The sequence below is a fragment of the Melanerpes formicivorus genome, unplaced genomic scaffold (assembly GCF_026170545.1).
Source record: "Melanerpes formicivorus ecotype bairdi unplaced genomic scaffold, bMelFor1.0.p_v2 SCAF_6, whole genome shotgun sequence".
NCBI classification, from domain to species: Eukaryota; Metazoa; Chordata; class Aves; order Piciformes; family Picidae; genus Melanerpes; species Melanerpes formicivorus.
This window is the reverse complement of record NW_027142358.1, coordinates 17,870,519-17,891,235: the sequence shown is the minus strand read 5'-3', so window position 1 is coordinate 17,891,235 and position 20,717 is coordinate 17,870,519. Positions and strand designations below refer to the sequence as shown.

Genomic DNA, 20,717 nt, shown 5'->3' with positions numbered 1-20,717 from the left:
AAGTTTCATCATGGGTTTTGCACTAGTTAAGAATGTCATCAGACACAAATCTGAGAGCTCACTGTCTTATGTGAAAAATAAGTTTTTGCACTGCTTGTTTTTTGATTCCTCCTCAATCTGTAGAGTAAGAGAACTAAATTATTGTTATTCTGAGAGGAGCATTGTAAGTCTTTACACCTGTTTTAAGTAACATCCTGTAGCCTAGCTGACCCAATATAAACTTCAGCTCCCCCAAAGCAAAGATTAATTGGTTGTTTGGAGCACGCCTTAGAACCCTCAGACAAAAGTTGCTTCTCAAATGGTTAGCACTAATTTCAGAAATACAGCTTACACAAAGCCTTCATTTTGGCACATAAGCAAAAAAACCCAGGTGAATGTACACAAATAGGATTGGTGAAGTACCTGAGATATGACAGAGGGTGGGATAAAAGTCTGTATCTGTGCAAGCAGGGCAGAATGGGCGAAAAAAATAGTTGGGTATATGGCAGATGTCATCTGGAATCTTAGCACACATGACCTGTCACTGTGAGCAAAACAATAGCTCGGAAACCTTCTAGGGCTCTCAGACTGGGCTTTCCATGAATTTCCGAGCCAGACTGCCTACAGCAAATTTCTCTGTGCCCATCCATGGTGACATATTGCCAGCTCTTGAGTGAGAATCAGACTGCAGGTTTGTGGCAAGTGACAGTACAGAACAAGGCTCCAATGTCATCTATCTGTATACATCACTGTATTGCACTGAGCCTTGTTTTCAGATTATTTGATGATTTTGATGGAATTAATATTTAATTCAGCTGAGGAGCTCACACACTGACACCTTCTTGGACCTGAAAGTTAAAATAAAAATTTCTAATGGTGATTTTGTAACTTACTCTTATGAAAGATGTTGTTTAGATATAACTTAGGTTCTGACACTTTCTACAGACTACAGTAGTGGCCAGAACTACATGACTTACCTGGTACATCAGCTCATACATTAATTAAGCAGCTGAGTGAAGCCTCTCTGGTGGCCAGCTCATCGTGGCCACCCTGGCTTTCAAAGCAGTGTGATCAGAACAGATATACAACTGTCATAAACCTCATGCTAGAATAGCAAGCATAAACCAACACATGGACTGGTGAAAATAAATCCCTAAAATAATCAGGGGGGGAAAGAAAAACTGTATTTCTCACTTTTATTCGTCATCTGTTCAGCTTGTTTGCTCATGTCACACTTATGTCTTTCTCCTGAAGCATAGATGAGCATATGACAAAGAGTAGATATTACACTCTGCTAAAAAAGCTCAGTGACAGGAACCAGGATGCCTGTTCACCTTTGAACTTCACCATGTTACTGCCAGACTGAGGCTGATTCTCTTGAGCAAAGTACAAGACTGAAGGCTGGGAGAGCAGGAGGGCCAACCCTGGGGATCCTTTTCCTTTTGTCACTGCTGTTGGGAAAAACACTTCTGGGTGGTCTCACTGTGCCTGCACCTCTCATCATCAGTGGCAGAGAAAACATGTCCAAAAGAAAATAAGATAAATTAGAAAGACAGCAAAACCAAAACAAAGTCCCCAAAAGATGTTACCTTGCACCATAAGAACACCTAAATGGAGAGAACTGCTGACAGGTGCTGAGAACTGATATACGAAGTAATTGTTACCACAAAGGAAAGACAAGTACTGGTCTTAATTTTCAGTAGCCATTAGGTGTTTTGATGTGGGTTTTTGGTTCGGTTTGGGTTTTTTTGTTTGGCTGATTTTTCAGGTTTTGTTTGCTTGGGGTTCTTTCCTCCTGTGTCTCTGTGGTCATGATGGTCTCATTTTTGTAATTATTAAGTGTCTGTCTTGGTCCTGTTTTCCTCATGACAGCAAGCATACAGTGCTAGTGAAATGTGTTTCCAACAGAAAATGGAGAGATTTCTGTCATGAGAAGTCTCAGCTTCAAATATGCTACCCTGTCAACCACTGGTAATGAGAAAGGAGAGTAACAAGATGCAGAGTCGTTTGAAGGAAAGATTACTTTTTTTTTGTGTTTGGGGTCTTTTGAAGATAACTTTCTCTAAATTATAGTTTACTATTTGTCACTAAAACTCCTAAACTGTTTATAGTAGGCTGTGACAGTATCAATTATACTTTTAAACTAATTAAAAAACCCCACCAGCTTTCATTAAACTAATTCAAAAGCAAGGTGTTGGTTTAAACAGAAGGCTTTGTCCCATGAATAGGAATTAGTAATTTCTTAATAACATGAATCAGCTACCACAATACAGTGTGGGATACCAGTACTATCCCAAGGACATGAAGCCTAAGCTTTAGAGAAAAAAAACCTCCATCCAGAAGCATAAACTACAAGAGGCAGAGGATGTTTCTAACCAAATCGAGTGACAAAGGAATGCTGAAGTACACACACACAAAATGGGCTCAAGCAAATGCTCAAAATCAGAAGGATGTGATGAATGAAATGAACCTCTTGGCTTCTAAATGCTAAGTGTCTTACATTTTCTTTCACCACTTTATCCTAATATCCAAGAATTGGGCTCTTTCTCCTGTACACAGCACACAACATTAGATACTCTGCTGGCTATGGCTTACCTGGTGCATTTTCTGTAGTGCTGCAGAATGGTGACCAAGTTCTGGCTTTGATCTATTCATTTTTTTGTGTCTCATCTGTCCCACAAGCTTTATTTATTCATTCAAGTCAGTCTTCCATAGAGTGGCCTTCAGTATCTACCAGAAAAACACCACCACAGTAATTCATGCTAGAAGCAGAGTTCCCTCTCTGCTGGCCCTCAGCCCATATCTTGAAGCGACCACACTTATTTTGTAAGCCTGCATTAGCATAACAACAATATTTTATTAGCAGAGAATTTAAAACTCTTAATACATATGTCCAACTTCTAATGGCTACATAACGTGTGTGAAGTCCAAGTTGGGTTTTTTCCACTCCCTTTCCACTGAAACACATTCTGGCTGTCACACCAGCTCCCCTTCTTTCCAGAAGTGTTCTTGCACTCTCCTTCGCATTACCTTTGTAATCCGGGTAACTCCTGTTTCTCACATCTGTTCACCTTCTTTCACAGTATCACTTTCAAATACCTTTTACAACAATTCCCATACTGTGACTGTAAGAACTGTTTCGTAATTGGAGAGTTTGGATTTATCTGTAAACAAGAAAAATGCTGAAGATTTATGTGAGAAATTGTTTGGTACTTTCCAGGATGGATTTTGTCACTTGAGCTGCTGGGTTTCTCCTTTCATAATTAAGGATAGTTGCTTTTTCTACAGCTTCTGCTTTGGTCACGTGCGGTGACCATCTGAGGCCTCATGCTCTTTGGAAGATCCTCATTCTATTCTGGGACACACACTGAAGAGCATTAGAAAAAAAAAAAAAAAACAAGACTGTGGCAACAGATAATAGCTGAAATCATCAGCTCGTACACTGACTGCTTTCATTCAGTAGTCAAGCTACTGAGAACCACCTGAACATCAATAAAGCAAAACACAGCCCCTGTAATCAGACAAAAGACCCCTTCCACACACATTTCAAACAACTTTTAAACCAGAGAGTGCTTAATAAGAGACAAAGGATGGTTCTGCGTTAAGGCAAATATCAAGTGATTCACCAGTGATACTTGTTTTTAGAGGAAATCAATGTTGCAGTATGATCTGAATATAAATATTTGTGTTAGAAAGATGATAAAATATGGAGGTAGGGTCCAAGAATTTGGCTCAAATCTTGCAAGTGTTGAGCCCATGCCAAGCAATTTGTTTCAACAAGGAAATCCCCAGTAAATAGCCTGTTTCCTAAAAGTGTACAGCAAATTTACAGCCAAAACTTCCCCTTCTGACTTGCAAATAGAAATGCTTCTAAACAAATAAACAAACCCAACCAACTCCCCAAAAACACCAAAAACACACCAAAAAGAGGCATCAGTCTTACTACTAAGCAATTTAAGCCCTTTATTCAGCATCATAAAAAGCTGTACACAATGAAACAGCAAGGCATAGTACAGACTTGTCCATTTCCAGTTTGAAGCACTGAAATAAAAGTGTTCATTAGGACATTTGTGAAAACAAAATTAGAATTAAGAAATGGAAAAATACGCATTCCATTTCCCATTTCTCCAAGAATGTTTCAGAAAAATCAGAAGAATGAAGGCAAATTTAGCCATGTGAACATCAAACCAGAGACAAGGGAGCTAACACACAGCTCACATAAGAATCTACGACAAAACCAGAAGATGGAGTTTGTCCCAACATGTGTCTTCAGACCCTCCCAAGTTTACATCATTTATACTACCTGCATATAGCTAGTCAGTGTGCTTATATGCCTTCTCTATGTTCTGTAACTATTATGGGTATCAAAACATCTCATTTCTTTGTAAAGGACCAACAGTCTGATATAATCTCTTTAAACACTTTGAGAGCAGGGGATTGTAGTATGCAGCACTGCCAATATAGACAAAACTCTGCCATCAACAACACACAGCCATTCTTTTCTCAGGTGGACAAAACATTAATTGCCACCCTAAAAGCTTTACACAAATAATGACTAGTTATTATTTATAGTGTGGCTGTGTTTGGCTCATATTTGATGATCACTGGCAGAGATGAGACCATACAGCTTATGGCCTAAGACCGGCATCTTCATTTTACATGATATCCTTCTGAGAAGTATTCTCACTGTAATAAGACTATTTAATGCCATCTACATCAGTATGACATCTTCAACAGAAAAAGCTATGGGAATTACTACATCCACAGTGTCTTTGCTTAACAACAGAAAAGTTCACAATGAAACCAGTATGAAAGAAATCATACCAGTCCACGTCTCTCCATGCTTTTTAAAACTTGTGTACGTAATTGAACAGGCATCACAGGAAGCAACAAAGGTTCGAGTGTATAAGCGCCTTTTTGCATGAAACAGGAGCTGCAGATAAAGCCTGACGCTAAAACACAACATCCCTGGGGCCACTTTGCAAAGCTTTATGAAAAGAAGTAGGACCACTGAATCGTCATCTACACGCATATGACTGTCAGAGTGAATTTTGACCATTATCTTTTGTCAATTTTTTAAAGAGTCTAAATATTGCAATTAGCTCTACAGACCTAAGTCTCACTCTTGGCTGTAAAGCCTTGGCACAATATTGGGTTAATGCTGCTATTTCCACACGTAAGTGCTTCTGGCAGCATTGATCTGCACTGCATGCAGGCAGCAACTCAAAGCAACACTGAATATTCTCCTCTGCACAGTGAAGATGTGCTCCTACAGAATTGTAAGAAATGAAGAATTTTCTCTTCCTTTGCTAGCCATTAACCTAGGAGCAATGTACCAGAAATAGTTAAAGGGAAATTTATCTCCCTTTTAAAGGGAAATCTTGAGACATAGCTTATGACTGATAGTATGTTTTTCTGATACCTTTCCAGGTGTATTATATTTTCAAAGTTTAACATTGACCAACATAACCAAACCTAGTTTCCATCCTGTTGTCATGATTATCAGAAGAAGTTATCTTTCAAATATGGAAGCTGCTTTCAAGCACAAAATTTCTCACCAGTGCTTTGTTTCAGTTGTACTGGGCAATCAAATACAATCTTCAGAATGCCACAAATCAAATATTATGCAGTGATATTCTGGGCCTTTTTTAGAGTGCTTCCTCTTTCCTACTTTAAATAAAACTGAAAGGGAACATTGTACTATTTCCCATATACTTTAAATAAGACTAAAAAGTATATCCACAAAATCTTCACTGCTCAATAAATGAAACAAGAGTCATTACTATTCTTTTAACTATTCCAAGTTTACATTCAAAATAAAAAATTTCAACAACAAAAATTGCTTAGTTCCTGCAATCCTTGAAAATCCCTTCCTTGGTAGAGTAAAAGAATAACAGATTTATAACCATATTTCCTAGGACTAGGTGCTACCCATCTCATATCAGACCATACTGCTTGATATTCTCCTTTATGGCAAAAGCAATACAAATCCAGTAACAGTTCTGTTACAAAAACACAGAATGGCAGTAGCTGGAAGTGACTCAAGTTCATCTAATCCAAACCCCCTGCTGGAGTAGAATCACCTAGACTAAATTATACAGTTGTTTTTTATCAGGAAAAAATCGCCAAGCCCTGCAAAAATACCCCCCAACATTCAATTTCTTCAGGATTTCATTAGCTATTTTTGTCTTTCCCTCCAAACCACTGTATACAAGTAACTGAGTGGACAGTGAAAAAACCCCATGAGAACACACTTCACTCCCACAGTAATTTCCTTCTTGTCTAAAAATAAACATACCATTATGGTTTTACACTTACTGTACATTCCACTACATAGAGTTCCGAGGATGATGGGGGTTTCCACTTTACATACCCAGAGGTATGTTGAACTATCAGTGCTAGCAGGAAGTGGCTCTCTTAACAAAAAGGGAAGCTGTCTGCCTGCAGCTTTTTGAGGTCACAGCCTAGTTTAACCTCATATGGACACATGCACTTTCTACCAAAGCCAAGCCCATTCAGTCTTTTGGTGTGATATGTGACTGCAAGAGTTGCAATAAGAAATGACAGATTAAGCCTACGCCTAATTCACAAGGTAGCAACTACAAAAGGTCACAGCTAGATAAAGTTGAAGGTCAAGACAGACTGCTCAGTAACTGCACATGGATCTCATTTATGCCATGGTATTAAGAGGAATTCTCTGAATCTCAGGCAAGATGTTGCATGTCCCACGCTGGGCTAATTTGTCAAAGCAAAAGGAGATACCCTACAATGCAAGTCTGTACCTTTAGTACTAGGGCACGTTAGGTTTAGAGCACTTTAGGCTTTACTTGGGGGGAAAAAAAAAATAATTAGAAGGAAGCTGCATAAACATAGCTGGCTTCCTGGTAACCATGTTCACTAATAACACAATCTAAACACAATTGTGCTCTCCTGCAGCATTAGATTCTGATGGCATCTGCAGCAGAGCTTGGAAGGACTGCCAGAACATCATTGAATTATTTATATGGGACTTATCTTCATCCTCAAAGTCATTGGAGAAGCTTTCCTGAATCGGGAACATATTTATAGATTTTTATATTTTTTTTAAATCCCCCTACTATAAAGAAAAAAAATCCCATTTTCACTTCAATTCCAGGCAGTCTGCAGCTGTTTGCATGGAAGTGAAGCAGCATTTCTCCAATAGTACTAATAAAGAAGAAACACCTTGTACCATAAAGTAGCAGAACAATGTACATCCAGCTCAGAATTGCATTCTTCCTGTTTCTTGTTTACTTCCTGTATTTCCTTATGTTTGCATAATGAAAAATCAAAGAAATCAGATTTTGCTTTGAAAAGAGATGGTTACTTTGATTTAGAACAACCCATAGATTAACTGAGACTACAGGAGCACTAGAAATTTTTTAGAAGTTGATTTAAATTAGGAGACTGATCAAGCACCAAGAGAAAACAAAATACAGTGATGACATTGAATCACTTTAGAAAATTCAGCCTTGAAGGTACAATTATGTGAACATTTAGTCCTTTAATTCCTTATACCGTTTTCTTGGCAGATAGTATTTAAAATTCTGCCTTTTCCTTTTTTAAAAAAAATAATAAAATCATAATTTGTACTATTTACTCCTTCTTATGACCCTTCTCTCTCTAAAATTATGCATGTCAAATTTTATTCTGATATTACAATGCATTTTAGTAGAAAACAATAGCATATTCTGAATAGTAATTCATTTCACTTGTCATTTTAAGGGGAAGGAGGCAAGACACATGACAAAAATCATAGAGTGAAATAGCTAGAAGTCCATCCACTGGGAAAGGCTGGATGGCAGAACCACTGTGCAATGCAGCTGTAAAGAAATGCAAAGTAAGTATTATTTTACTTTTAATGATTCTTACATAGAAGTTCCTTTTCTATTTGAAAGCACTTGTGCAGGATAATTTATAGTTAGTAATTTATAGTGTTAAGAAATCACACTGGGCAGCCTTAGACTTAAATAAAAATTAGTTCAGGCATTAGAAGCTTCTGTAAGCAGGTACAGAAGAACCTTGGAACTATTTGAGGCCAAACTGTGCATTAGGAAATGCAGGCAAAAACACTTAACAGGGGCAATAATTCATTGCAAAATTCAGTATGGTTAATATTTGCTTTCAAAACCCCTTTATTCCCACACATTCCACTCATCCTCTCCTTCCACCCCTTTGGACAGATTTCTGATTAAAGGACTTAGGTGTTCCCCGTTATCCACTTCTCAGATCCCATCTAAATACACGCAACACTTGTAAAAGTCAGATCCTTCTTATACATTACTACCGTTCATCTTGGATACCATAGCTCCTCCAAGATCAAATATATTCCACTAACATCTTTCAAAAATGTTTCACTGGTATATGATCATGTCCCCATCTCATTACTTTCTCTTTTCTAAGCTATTTCTCCACATTTTCTCTATGGAAATGCCAGCTCCATTTCCAAAAAGGTATGTCATCATCTTGTGCAATCACCTCTGTGCTTTATTCCTCATTTCTTTTGCCAATTGTTCAGTTTCTCTAGCCTCTAGCTTTTCTCTACCATTATACAAACCCAAAACAAAACAAAATACCAACTGACACACAGTCTTCGTCAACTAAAAACGTTACCTACGCAGAAAATTCCTTATTCCTGATTTGCCTTACTTGGGAGATTTCACACTGTAGGCACAGATGAAAAATAGTGAAATCCTTCGGTCTTATTATTTTACTGACTAAGGATATAATACCATTTGGGAAACCAATTCAGCTTTCCCAACAGAATACACATAGTATTTTCCCAAAGTATTTAACTGAGCCTCTGAGTAATGACTGGTATACTGTGGACAGTAATGCACAAAAATCAAGTCCAAAGAATGGTCAAATAAAAAATTACTATTAAAATACAAAACAAAATATGAGTGTAATTTCAGAGTGCTGATTCCTGGCTGTCAGATTTCCATAGAACACACTGCAGAAAATTTCCAGATAGGTTTGTAGAAATTTTTATATATATTTTTTTAAAAAAGGACAAAACTGAGATACTTGAGAGATGCTGCTCTAAAATAATTTCAAAGAGAAAACAGAATTGGGGAGACATTTTAGCAGCAATGCCATAAGAAAGCAGCCAGTTAGAAATGCCTGCCCAAAACCTTTCCTTTCTTTTGCAACATCTGTACACCCATCTTAACCAGCATATCAATTCCTGTAACTCTGTATGTAGAGAAAACAGCAAAACAACCATGGTTTCACTACAGCTGAAAGAGAAGAATGGAAGTTCCCAGTCACCACCCAGCAGCCTTTCACATGACACTTACGTAGCATAAGGCTGAGATTCAGAACTTCCTCTCGTGCACTACCTCCTGTAGTACTTTCATTTTTTCTGGGGTATAATTGTAATGGAAAACACAAGGCTCACCACAGTCCCCAGCATACTTTGCCTGAAGATAGACGTGGAAGAGAAGTGGTGAAGTAGCTCTTTGTGTACGTGGCAGCAAAAAGCAGGGACAGATTGACACAAAAGGTGCCCCAGCTGTAAGAAGACATGGTCCTTGAGACACTGGTAAGTTCAACATAGTTCTGTATACTATCTCTTCCAGTGTGCTGCTGATACTTTAAAAGGCAAAAGCACACCTGGGCTAACTACAGTGGGAGCATCCTCTGTGCTAGGTGGTGCTGTTACAGGGATGGCAGAGTTCAGCCACTGAGAGCCATATAATCATGTATAATTGAGTCAATGTAGTTAAATACAGAGAAAGCACATTTAAAATTGTGACACAGTTTATAAATTCACTGTTTTTTTCTGTGCATTAGGTGATACTTAGCTCCTATGTAATGAACTTATGCTATCCATAAGGAAGATTATGTGCTGGTGGCTTTATACAATGCTGTTGTGGAACAATGGAAACAGAGGTTGAAATTTCATGTTGTTTTGCTAAATAGTTTTATTTTTCCTCTTGAGCAAAATACCAGATGAAACAGAAACATCTATTTGAAAGAATATTCACCAAGTGAGATGGTTTCAGTAATGTGCAAGCAGGCTTAAAATGATGCAGTAACCCAAAAGCCCTAAACACAGTATGAAAGTTCAACTTTCCAGCTATGTTTGAATTCGCCTTTTAGGGTGAGCCCATCCCAAATTCAAGCACTGCTTCTGAGATCATCAATAATCAAGTTTCAGGTATTTTAGACAAAGGCCAGCATTTGTCCAAGTTAATTAAAAAAAGAACAGTAACAACACTGAAATTTCAAAAGAAACAGGGCATTTTAATGTCAACAAAATATGCCTTTTGTTAGCTTATGCAGCAGAGTAAGAAAACATTTTCTGTAAGATCGCAGAAATAGCAGGGTTTGGTAGATTTAAAATACAAGCAAATATTTGGTGAGAGCTCTTATTTTCAGAGACATAGGATTCACTGTCCCCAGAAACTGTGGTTCAGGAGCATTTCCAGCACAGATTCTGCTAGATCAAAAATGCTATCCTGGTACTTTACAGGGAAATTAATGTTTCTACTGCAGCAAATAAGATCCAGTCCCACACTGTTTCTCAGTCTGGTGAATTTAAGCTTTAAGTGGATTGGTAGCGACCTGATGCACATAAGCCATGCAATCCCTTGAGAAATGACTTTCAAATTAACTAATAAGATATTGCACTACTTACAGCTCATTAGAAAGAAACAGGGAGCAGCAATAGCACACAGCTACTACATCTGGGATTTAGCTGTCATGTCCATAATTCTTAGTGCATTGTTTATGTAAAGGAGTAGGTGAGTGGAGGGCTTAGCTTCATATTACAGGAAAGTAAAAAGATTCTACAGAATGTAATTGCAGGATTAGTAAAAAGTATAAGGCAGCTTTACTCCACTATTTACATATCAAGGCAATTTATGGAAATCCTCACATAGAAAACTTCAATAATTGAAAATGAGATTCAGAAAACTTGCTCTTAATTTAGTGGACAAGCAATATAATTTTTCATGTTAAAACATTATGCATGGAGGGGAAAAAAAAAAAAGTATTAAAGATTATCTCCTCAATGAAAAAGAGTAAGATACAAGAGCTTCTTGACCAACACTTATATTAGTTATATTTCTCCAAATATCCAAATGGTCATGGAGTTTCTATCTACGAGAGCATTTTTATAGCAATTACCATTCATCCTGAGGCAGAAATTTAGGGTAAAGGGACAGCACAAGCAAATGCATTGACTCCAGTCTCACAGAAATGTCACATATCTAGTTGTATGTGATTGCAAAAAGGGACAATTCAAAATAAAATATAAAACCATTACAGAGAACTGAAATGCAACTTCATGCCTGGAATGTGTATTAAAGCCAGTGACTACTGCTCTCTAATTTGTGAAAACAATTTCCGTTTAACTGTGAAGGTTCTTAAAAAGTTACCTTCTCTTTTAACAAAGATAATATGTTAGAGTAGCTGAAAACATAAATGCATACACAGAAAATGAAGGTAATAAAAATAATTATTTGATTCACTGTGTAAGAACCTTTAGCGTCAGCTTTTAGCTGCAGTCGTCATGAAGTTAGATTACCCTTTGCCACACAGCCATCCTTGCACAAGCCCTTGCACAAATTCTGTCCTAAGGAGACACAAATCAACTTTGCTGTCAAATCCCATTAGGAGCTGAGCTGATAAAATGGGATTCCAAGGTGACATAGTTTCTTTCATTACTTTTGTTACACTATTGACTAGATTAGGTCTGAAGTCCTCCTTTGGCCTGTTACTGACCCATCACGTCTCCTGGGAAATTCTGCAGAGCAGAAAAGCAAACTGAAATGGCTGGAACAAAAGAGATGTCCAAGCCGGTTATAGCTCATGGGACTGGCATAGATGTGACAAGTGATGATTTTTACTAACTATGCATCTTAACCCATTAATCCTAAATTTAACAACTAAATATTACCTTCACCGTAGTTAGCTTTTGGCAGCTCAGTAGCATGAAAATGATTTATGGAATATTCTTATTCGATTTATTGGAGTAAATTACAATACAGTTTAAGTGCTGCCTAACCCATTTCATTCACAAAACCTGAAACAGGAAACAGCAAGTAAATGTGCTCTCTGTGGAGACTTATATCGTCTTCTGTGGTATGTTTAGCTTTAGGTATTACACTTGTGCAGGACAGCTGCTGATGTTTCAAGACAGAGAACTGTACAAATGAACCAGATGGCATTCAGCTAATGGTCAATAGCTATACACATTTTCAACAGGCTTTACATAATGGGTTTAAACATTTCTAATGTAATGCATGCCCTTCATTCATATAGTCTGACAGATTTGACAGTTCTGACAAAAAAACTACTCCAAACTGCTAAATAAGTTTTTGGATTTAGACAGAATAGGAGCTAGAGATTTCTTTATTTTTTCCTTTTTAAGTATAAGGTCTTTTTTTTCCTCTTTCACACATCTACTGCTCTACAAACACCATTAGGTAGGCACACTGGAACTACAGGGAGCTTGAGCAATAAGTTCAGTAAATATCACTCCTTTTCCTGACACCTTTGCCTCCCACACATACAACACTCACCCCTCTTAGATACACCAAAACTATGGTTCAATTTTTCCTAAGTACTCCCTCCTCCTTATCTTCACACAACTTTGCAAAATGCAACAGCTAAGCCACTGGCATCCTACAAGTACAATAATTTCTTTTTGTTTGTAGTAGGAAAATTGTAGTACATCTGTCATACTCAGTAACACCACCTGAGACAAGACAACACACACTATGATAGCCTGGGAACCAAGAGCTCTCATGAAGCATTACTTTCCATGTCTGCTTCTTGTATGCTTCAAAGGACAAAGCAACATAGAACAGAACAAGAATTGTGTAGTTCATTCCAGTTTAGCATCACAGAGCATTGGATCTAGAGCCTCTATTTAAGTTGCATGGGAGCAGAAAAACCATATCAAGAGGGGGGGAAACAAATAAATTTTAAAAAAAAGGAAAGAAAGCAAGCCAGGACTTTCTCCTACATAAAATGTAATTACTTAATGTACCTATGAAAACACACAATCCAAGTTGCTACTGTGATCCTTTTCACAACTGCTAAACTTTCTTCAAAATTAAGTGCAAGCAAATTCTTTCAACCTATTCTTAAATTGGTCATGCTTTTTCTCACTCATAAAAAATTAAATTAGTACAGTTTCTCTTAATAGAAGTCCAGGGTTGGGGGGGGGGGGGGGGGTTGGGGGTTTTTTTATGGTTTGTTGGGGTTTTGTTGGTTTTTTTTTAACATAAACTTTTTGTATATTACTGAAAGATCTGACAGAGTAATTAACATTCCATTGAAAAAGACTTTAAGACTGAAGGGGGACCAGGGAAAAGAACAATAACTGATTATGGATTCAGTTTAATTACACTTGCCTTAAATACACTCTAGGATACTTGAATTGAAAGAGATTAATCTATTTGTAGTTGTAAAGGCTACTCCAAACTCAATGTACCTTCATGCTTTGCAGAATCTTGACTGTCCATTGTTACTTAGTATGACCTTATTGCTCTCTACAACTACTTGAAAGGAGGTTGTAGACAGGTGGGTTGGTCTCTTCTCAAAGGCAGTCACAGAACAAGAGGACAGAGTCTCAAGCTGTGCCAGAGGAAATTTAGGCTTGAGGTGAGGAGAAAGTTCTTCACAGAAAGAGTAATTGATCAGTGGAATGTACTACCCAGGGAGGTGGTGGAGTCACTGCCCCTGGACATCTTAAAAAAAAGATTGGATGCACACTCAGAGCCATGGTTTGGTTATCAGGTGGTATTAGGTAATAGGTTTGACTTATGATCTCTGAGGTCTTTTCCAACCTGTGTGATTCTGTGATACTGTGCAGAGTTCAATTAAGATTCAATAACTGTTTTCACATCCAAAATCTATGGCTTGCTCCTTGAGAATGTGAAAGAACCAACCTTCTGAGGATTGCTCAGGAATAGCACAGCAGTGTTTTGGGTTTTTTTATACTTTAAGGGCTGAAAGTATGGGAGGGAGGTTTCACCCAGAACTATTTTTTTCTTTGGAAAGGCTCAGGTAATCTCCCAAAGAAAAGTGTTTGGAAGATGCTTTTCTGAACTGTCAAAAAGCATTCTCTAATTACATTGCTTTACACATATGCCCTTGCTCATACCATTAAAAGTGGTACAACAGCTACACCTCTGAACACATAAAGAGCACAGATCGAAAAATGATCATTCCTCAATATTATAATACGCAATTTTTTAAAAGTAAAATTTGTGTTGCACAAAATTTTGTTTTAAAAACAGCCATCAAGTTTTGCTCAGAACAGATCACACAAATCTAAGAGGATATTAATCTGGAAAGTTTTCATTTATATTAACATGGGAAGCACCATTCCTCCTCTGAAAAAGTGAATGCAGTATGTCTCTGTGGAGAAAATAACCTTCGACAAGTTTTAAATGGCTTTAATGCTTTAAGGTCAAAGATTATTGCAAACTCTACTTGGCCTTGTTCCACTTCTTCATTTCTACCTCTTCTGTTTTTCCCTCCTTACATGTATTACTTTACCAGATCCTCTGCGTATCTTACTGCTACCTCCAGAATTTACCTGCTTTCTGCCTTGTTCCCTTCTCCATACTGATCTGGTCATGTGACCCAGCCACCTCTTAATTACCACTGCTAGTTCAGTTACCAGGAATAGGATTTATTCCCATTCACTGGTTTCCTTCACCACCCACCTTTTCTAGTCTAAATGAAGATGCACAAGGCCTGCACACACAAGCATTTACAGATCTCCATCTCTGTCACCTCATAGTTTGTAACCTAAAATGAAGGAACAGCTGAAGGGTGAGTTCTCCCAGTGAGTGCAGCAGCAAAGGACTTGACACAGTTGCTTTTGATTGTTTCTCATGTTTCTTTCCACTGCAAGAACACAAAACTAAGACACCCTAAAGCTGTTTCTCAGCTGCATGAATTTGCTAGTTTGCAAACTTCAGAAGGAGGCCACAAAAAGAGGGTGAAGATGCAAAAGTAAATGTCATTCTTTTGGACTGTGCACATTTGCTTGTGCCAGGGTGCTTTCCTCTCCCTGGTGACTGTTTCTGCTAGAGAGTGAAGGATAAACATGTCCCCTGCCCGCACTCACTTCTCACCTGCAGAGAAAGAGCTTGCAAGTCAAGTTTGAAAAGTACTGTAGAGGAGGTAAAAAGAAGTGTACAGAAACCCACTTCTTTGAAACTGCTGACATTTTGGAGGATGAAAGAAGCTTGAAATCTCCAGGGCTCCAGCCTCACAGACACTAAGAAAGGGGGGAGGGGGAAGGAAGAAGATGAAAAAACCTTGCAAAGAAAAGAAATAGAAGAAGGAGAAAACCTGCTCATCTCTGGATTTAGAAAGTTCAAATATGTAAGTCCCTTGAGAAGGGAAATAGGTTAGGGATCTGACAGTGAAAGATAACAGATTGAAAGTAAGTCTGATTTTCTGATACAAGTTTTCATTCTTGTTCTAAAATAAGAAACAATAATACAAATAAAAACTAAACTAAAAATTAAACTGCTAGTGCAATACCAGGAGGATGTTACAGTCTTTGTCATCAAGCAATAGCAGAAATGAATGTTACTTCTTTGTCTCAAGCAAGTAATAGACTATCTTACAATACACAGTAATGGACCCTAAAACTGGTATTTTAAGTCACTCAGTAATATGTGCAACCACTTTGTCCAAACTGGCTTTTTGAGAATAAACTAGAATAGCCATAGTACGCTGTAGGTAGCGTCATTTATCTCATACACTGAAGGGATCTGCAGAAGTAATGCTGAATAGCATCTATAGCTTTGATAATCATTTGAAGTGAGAACAGTAAGGCCGTGCTACTTGTAGAGAAGGGAGATGGGCAAGTTAGAATAGCAAAGCAGGATGCTAGTGCAGTAGAAGCCTGCATTTTGCTCAGCTCTCCCAGAGCTGCAAAGACTATGGACAAATTAAAGTAAGTGCCAGGTTTCTCGGACTTGTGCTATGAGGTGTTTGAAGACTACGAAACAGATGGCAGTACTAAATCCTTCCAAACTATAACCAGAATCTAGTTTGGATACTTCTTTTTTTTTTTTTTTGGGTATCTTCTGCCACATGTTTTGACCTTGCTTTTACCACAGGAAAAAAAGAAAAAAGGGGGAAAACCAAAACAAAAACAAAACACCACCACAACAAAAGGCCTCTGAAAACAATGTTTGCACACTTAAATGAGAGAAGGAACTGGTATCCCCTTAGATTTTATCATTTCTGAAGGTCTTAAGGGAGGAATAAAGATGCACAATAATTTAAAAGCTTAAGTGTAAAGAACAGACTACAAGTAACTAAAACTCTGCCTCTTGTGAAATTATAGTCAACATGATTAATGGCTCAAGAATTATATTAAAGTGCAATAGCTTTTCTTGATGACTGGGGATACTCGGGAGAAAACAGTCTCTGCTCTGAATAAGAACATGAAATTTGATTTGCATACACTAAATAAATAATAGTTTATTAATATCGAATAGAATAGGACAGGACAGGATCAGGTTGGAAGAGACCTTCAAGATCATCGTGTCCAACCCATCAACCAATCCAACCCACCTAATCAACTAAACCATGGCACCACGCACCCCATCAAGCCTCCTCCTGAACACCTCCAATGATGGTGACTCCACCACCTCCCCAGGCAGCACATTCCAATGGGCAATCACTCTTTCTGTATAGAACTTCTTCCTAACATCCAGCCTAAACCTCCCCCGGTGCAGCCTGAGACTGTATCCTCTTGTTCTGGTGCTGGTTGCCTGGGAGAAGAGACCAACCCCCACCCGGCTACAACCTCTCTTCAGGTAGTTGTAGACAGCAATAAGGTCTCCTCTGAGCCTCCTCTTCTCCAGGCTCCCTCAGCCTCCTCATAGGGCTTGTGCTCCAAATCTCTCACCAGCTTTGTTGCCCTTCTCTGGATACACTCCTGCAACTCAAAATCTTTCCTGAACTGAGGGGCCCCAGAACTGGACACAAGACTCAAGGTGTGCCCTAACCAGTGCTGAGTACAGGGGCACAATGACTTCCCTGCTCCTGCTGGCCACACTATTTCTGATACAGGCCAAGATGCCATTGGCCTTCTTGGCCACCTGAGCACACTGCTGGCTCATGTTCAGCCTACTATCAACCAGCACCCCCAGGTCCCTTTCTGCCTGGCCACTCTCCAGCCACTCTGACCCCGGCCTGTAGCACAGGGTTGTTGTGGCCAATGTGTAGAACCCAGCACTTAGACGTGTTAAATCTCATGCCCTTGGACTCTGCCCATCTGTCCAGCTTGTCAAGGTCCCTCTGCATGAAGAAGTCAGCCTGAGTGCTTTCATGTTTCTTTCACAAAGGAGAGAATCTGCATGAAGCAGTCCTCTCCTGTAACTGCTAATAACACACTGAAGGGCACTACATCTGCTCAGCATCTTCCAGTATCGTGACATAAAACCACATTGTGAAAGCTATGCACACTAACAGTTCCTCTCTTAAAGGGTTGTTTGCGCTAAAGGAAACTTGTCAGTGGACTACGTAAAGAAGGATTTAGATCTTAAGTTACTGCTGAGCAAAGATAACATCACAGAAACTTTTGGGGTTGCAGATTTCACTCTATTTGGTACTTTCTCACCAAGCAAGAATAATCATGCATTTGATAACTGACCTTAACTCTAGCAAGCTGCTAACTTGCTGAGGAATACAGGAAAATCCATAGCCTTGAAGATTAAATGCAGAGTACACACATGCACTGGTGTAAATCAGCACAAACAATTGCTCCAGACAGAGGTGCCCTTGCCTGCAGGAGGCTTAGTAAGGCTGACTCTTCCCAATGGCTCTCTCTCCCACTTTGTTCCCATGACAGCAAGCTCATATTTCACCACAAGTTTAGCACCATAGTCACTGATTAATGCCCCGACCCTTGACTCCTTAACCTCAGCATTAACAAAACGAAAGGTGAAGGCTTACAGCTCCAAATTTTAAATTGTATTAAGGATGGACCTTCCTGTGGGACTTGCAGAGTTGATTGTGTGAACAAACACAGGCCTTTTTTAGCCCCCTTTACACATTTCTGAAATGTTTCAACGCAACCTTGAAAAATTCAAAGGATCACATCTTTCACCTACCTGAAAATCCAGAGCAGCCTGCATAACAGTAAACAAGATATTAACATTTTCTAAAATAATAAGAATATAATAAATAAATGGTAGTAACATTTAATTTGGCTTTTATTGGGCAGAATATAAAAGAGACTGAATGGTCCTCTCTTAGAAAACTGAAATAGGTCCACAAATTTTAAATAACTTCTAGGCACAGTTGCCAAGAACAGGTCATGATCAAGCAGTCCTTGAAATGGTCTTGTATCATTTGCTGTAGATGCAGTGCTGTGTTAATCACCGCAAGGAGCTTCAGCTGTACCTAAAAGTTTTGTTCTTTATAGGGAGCCTAACTGGGGGGAAAAAGAAAAAAAGAAAAGAGCAGGTCATTGCACCATACAGGCTTGAGCCACCCCTGTGTGTTCAGAGAGAGAAAGCCAAGCAAAGCTGCAAAATGGAAGTCAAATGTTCAGATGACAGCTGGGACTTCAGAAGAAGAATGGGATAACTGACAATAGATCCAGGACACCTGGTCTCTTTCCAGCCTCACCTACTATGTGACTTATGTAGTGGAAAGTGTCCCTGCCCATGGCAGGGAGGTTGGAACAGCCCGAGTACAGTCCTCACAAGCAGCAGCTCCCTTCTGTAGTTTGAAATAATAGCAAGGAGAGAAATGATTGCAAGTATAAAAAACAAGCCTGAAGAGTAGAAGTGAATGCTTCCCCTCTGCTGCATAGGGTGCCATGGAGCATGCCAGCAGGCACTGCCACTGAACATCTGGAAAAATAGGCACAGGCAGATTTTTACAGTTGCTTGCTGCAGTGATGTGATTTGAAATATACCAGTATCTTAACTTAGTCTCACAGTACTACTGACCTCCACTTGGCTTATCTTCATCCCTATGTTCTGATGCAATTATTTTCAATCCTCAGTTAATTTAGGAACAAGGAAACAAAAATGGGGAAGATAGACAATCATAGTCTTGCGTATAATCTTACAGCTATATCTGTAATCTCAGTTGTAAATTATTCTTTCACATGATTGTCAGGCAGAGAAAGCAATTGCCAGCATTTCATACCCTGGTTTTGAGCACTCATAACATCTATTTAAATTAGCAAGCAATCAGTACTCACTGCAATTAACATCACATACAGAGTACTTGAGTTGGGCATTCTCTAGTTCTTTTCTCTCATAGAAAAGAAGCAGGGCTTGTTTTGACAAGTTACAGCTTTTTAAAGTCAAGAATGCTAGGTATTTTTCATTCAGATTGTTTCAGGCAGTCAAGGTGTATGTCAATGCAAAATAACAAAGAAAGCTCAAGAACCAAAAATTTCCTCTTTCTTATGTACTATGATTTTTTCATTAATAGAAAATTATACTTTTTGAAACAGAATGGATCTAAACACCAACAGAAGCTTGAATTTGGCCAATCCAGTCTGAATTTGGCCAATTTGGTCTTAATTTTTACTGTAATAATTTGCATATTATAATGAGAGCCTGATCTCAAAAGCACTATCAGAACCTAAACCAATGCTTGCCTAAACTGAATCTACAGAACATGCTTTTCTTGTCAATTCCCATTCCCACATACAAAGCATCCCCATAGTTATTGCATGCAAAGTAATTTATATTTACATAAGGGACCCCAGCAGGAGTACTACTGAAACTTTGTTTCCCCAGACCAAGGTATTATATAAGAGACCATCTGTAGCATAACAACTGGATACTGATGGATCCACACGATGGCTTTTCTCACTGCTTTATTCTTTCACTCACAGGTATGATTTCTTTAGCACTATAGGCATAGTATAGATAGAGTAGCATTATAGGCACAGTATAGACACAGAGTAAAAAATTAAATTCTGAGATAATGACAAAGAATGCCTTTCTATTTCTGTTAATATGTGGAACAAAGATACAGAGTTTCTGATTTGGTGGGGTATTTAAGGTCATATTAATTTTATGACATAGAAGAAGTGCCAAAACAAAACAGCAAATATAATCTCTCAAACCAAGCAGGTATCATCTTAGATTAATGAGGTTTTCACCAAATCTGAACTAAGTTTCAGGAGCTAAGGGTAATTTTTAGCATTTTAGCTGCAACTTAGTTTGGTTGAAGAAAGAACAGGAGGTGTTCCACTGGAGCTTTGCATTTGAATTTCCAGGATTGGTTCTATAAAATTAAAAAAAAAAACAACCTCCATTGGTGTGAACTGAAACACAGGTTTGAGTGGAGGAAAAAAAAAAAATAAATGAAAACCACTGAGCCTGAGAATCAAAACCAATGTGTTTGGACCTGCACTGCACACATGCTTGGCAAGCCTGATGCAAATGTTAGTTTTCCCCGCATGTAATTCTAAGACTAAGGGGGTTTTTTGTTGTTTGTTTGTTTGTTTTCAATGAAACCAAGGGGTTAGGGGCCACAGTAAAGAGGGAAATAATTTGAAATGGCATCTCCTAATGTGCAAATAAAGATCAGGAACCTCAGGATCTGCAAGAGCAAAAATTACCTTTGTACATCTGTTTTTTAAGAGATGAGGGAGAGAAAGAGAAATCGAATGGTGGCCACATACAGAGAAATGCAAGTTGTGTGGTTCAGACAACTTTCAACACAACTGTGTTGAAAGATTTCAGAAGGTGAACAGA

The 20,717-nt window shown here is 38.5% G+C and overlaps 1 protein-coding gene across 2 annotated transcripts in view; it reads left to right on the top strand.

Moving 5' to 3' along the window:
• Positions 1 to 20,717, top strand: part of RASGEF1A (RasGEF domain family member 1A) — a 160,755-nt gene that overhangs the window by 100,112 nt on the left and 39,926 nt on the right. The window contains exon 3 of one of the 2 annotated variants that reach the window (XM_068139946.1): positions 7,723 to 7,837. The exons of the other annotated variant lie outside the window; for it this stretch is intronic. Coding sequence (XP_067996047.1) covers positions 7,796 to 7,837 — 42 coding nt within the window. The 5' untranslated portion in view covers positions 7,723 to 7,795. The remainder of the gene's footprint in view (positions 1 to 7,722; positions 7,838 to 20,717) is intronic. 2 annotated transcript variants of the gene reach the window in all.